The following is a 1,209-nucleotide window of genomic DNA, read 5'->3' on the forward strand; positions in this document are numbered from 1 at the left end:
GCATTAAGACCTGCAGTGTGAACGTAGCCATAGTAGTACTGATGTTGATTGTACCACAGAAAATATATTTTATGACATGCTAATCCACTGACACTACTATGACAAAGGCTCATTAAATGAGCATTGGCATTTGGCTACATCCACCTGTCCAGCTTTTTCCCCACTTCTCACAGTGAGAGGCTGGGTGCTATGGAAAAAAATAGAGTTTACAAGAACAAGTCAAGAAGACACTAGGCAGCCCAGGTCCTTCAGATAAACTGACCAGCCAACACTTTAATGCAACAAAGCAAAAGGTTAGTCTCTTTTAAAGGTTTCTGCTAGTAAGTGCTGAACTTTAAAAACCAGGGAACTATGCCTTACTTTGGCTGCTTTCACGCTGCTGCTCGATCCCCGTAGCTTCAGCCATATCTGACCGCTGTTACCATGAGGCAAGTCGTCCGTCCCAATTCCAAACGTCACCCTGAATATCCTCTCCACGGTACTGTGCAGGGACGTCAGAGAACCCCGCAGCATCCCAGCACAAGCAAACTCATCCTCAACCTCTGAATCTCCACCAAACCCGTCGCCTTCGTTGCTCCTTTCACCCTCCATGGCGCTGGGTTAAATCAGAGGCAGGGAGCTGAACATACTGTGGAAAACAGAAATCTGTTAGAGAATSTTTAGGGATATTGATGGCATTACTGAAACTACATCAGGTGTCTATCACTTCTCCAYAGATAAAGGGAGCAAAGGCTATGGATTTTTGGTAAACAGTTTTAATTTTAAAGTCGGATAAAGGTTGCAATTTGGAGCTATGGGATAGATGGCAAGTGCTGATTCATTTGGCACTTGTTAGCCTCATCTTGTACTTAGTGGGTGCTGTTTATACCCATTGTTCACTATTGCATAAAGTGCCTGTGTCTTGGGTTAATTAAAATAAGTTTTTAAGCCAGGGGTCAGAGGTTAAATAAGCTTGCACCAAATGACAAAAATGTATTTATAACACTTCTACAGTAGATTAAATCATAAAACTGTGAAGGTGAGTAAAACGTAGGAAGAGGTGAGTATGAAGTAGGCTGAGGCCAGTAAGTACAGACCATAGACTTATATATATAGATCACTGGACTGAGCCCCGCCCGTACCGTCCACTGGTAGTGCCTGTAACTGCATGGAGGAGCAAAAATGGCGTCTAAAAGGACAACAGCTCACAGCCTCCATAGAAACTAATAG

General features: G+C 43.3%; 1 protein-coding gene across 1 annotated transcript in view; it reads right to left on the bottom strand.

The window, feature by feature from the left end:
- Window positions 1-595, bottom strand: part of khnyn (KH and NYN domain containing) — a gene marked incomplete at its 5' end in the record, with an annotated part of 20,314 nt that extends 19,719 nt beyond the window's left edge. Inside the window, 1 exon segment of the mRNA XM_014021837.1 lies at window positions 361-595. Coding sequence (XP_013877291.1) covers window positions 361-591 — 231 coding nt within the window.
- Between the last annotated feature and the right edge of the window lie 614 nt (window positions 596-1,209).

Source organism: Austrofundulus limnaeus, unplaced genomic scaffold (assembly GCF_001266775.1).
Source record: "Austrofundulus limnaeus strain Quisiro unplaced genomic scaffold, Austrofundulus_limnaeus-1.0 Scaffold307, whole genome shotgun sequence".
NCBI lineage: Eukaryota > Metazoa > Chordata > Actinopteri > Cyprinodontiformes > Rivulidae > Austrofundulus > Austrofundulus limnaeus.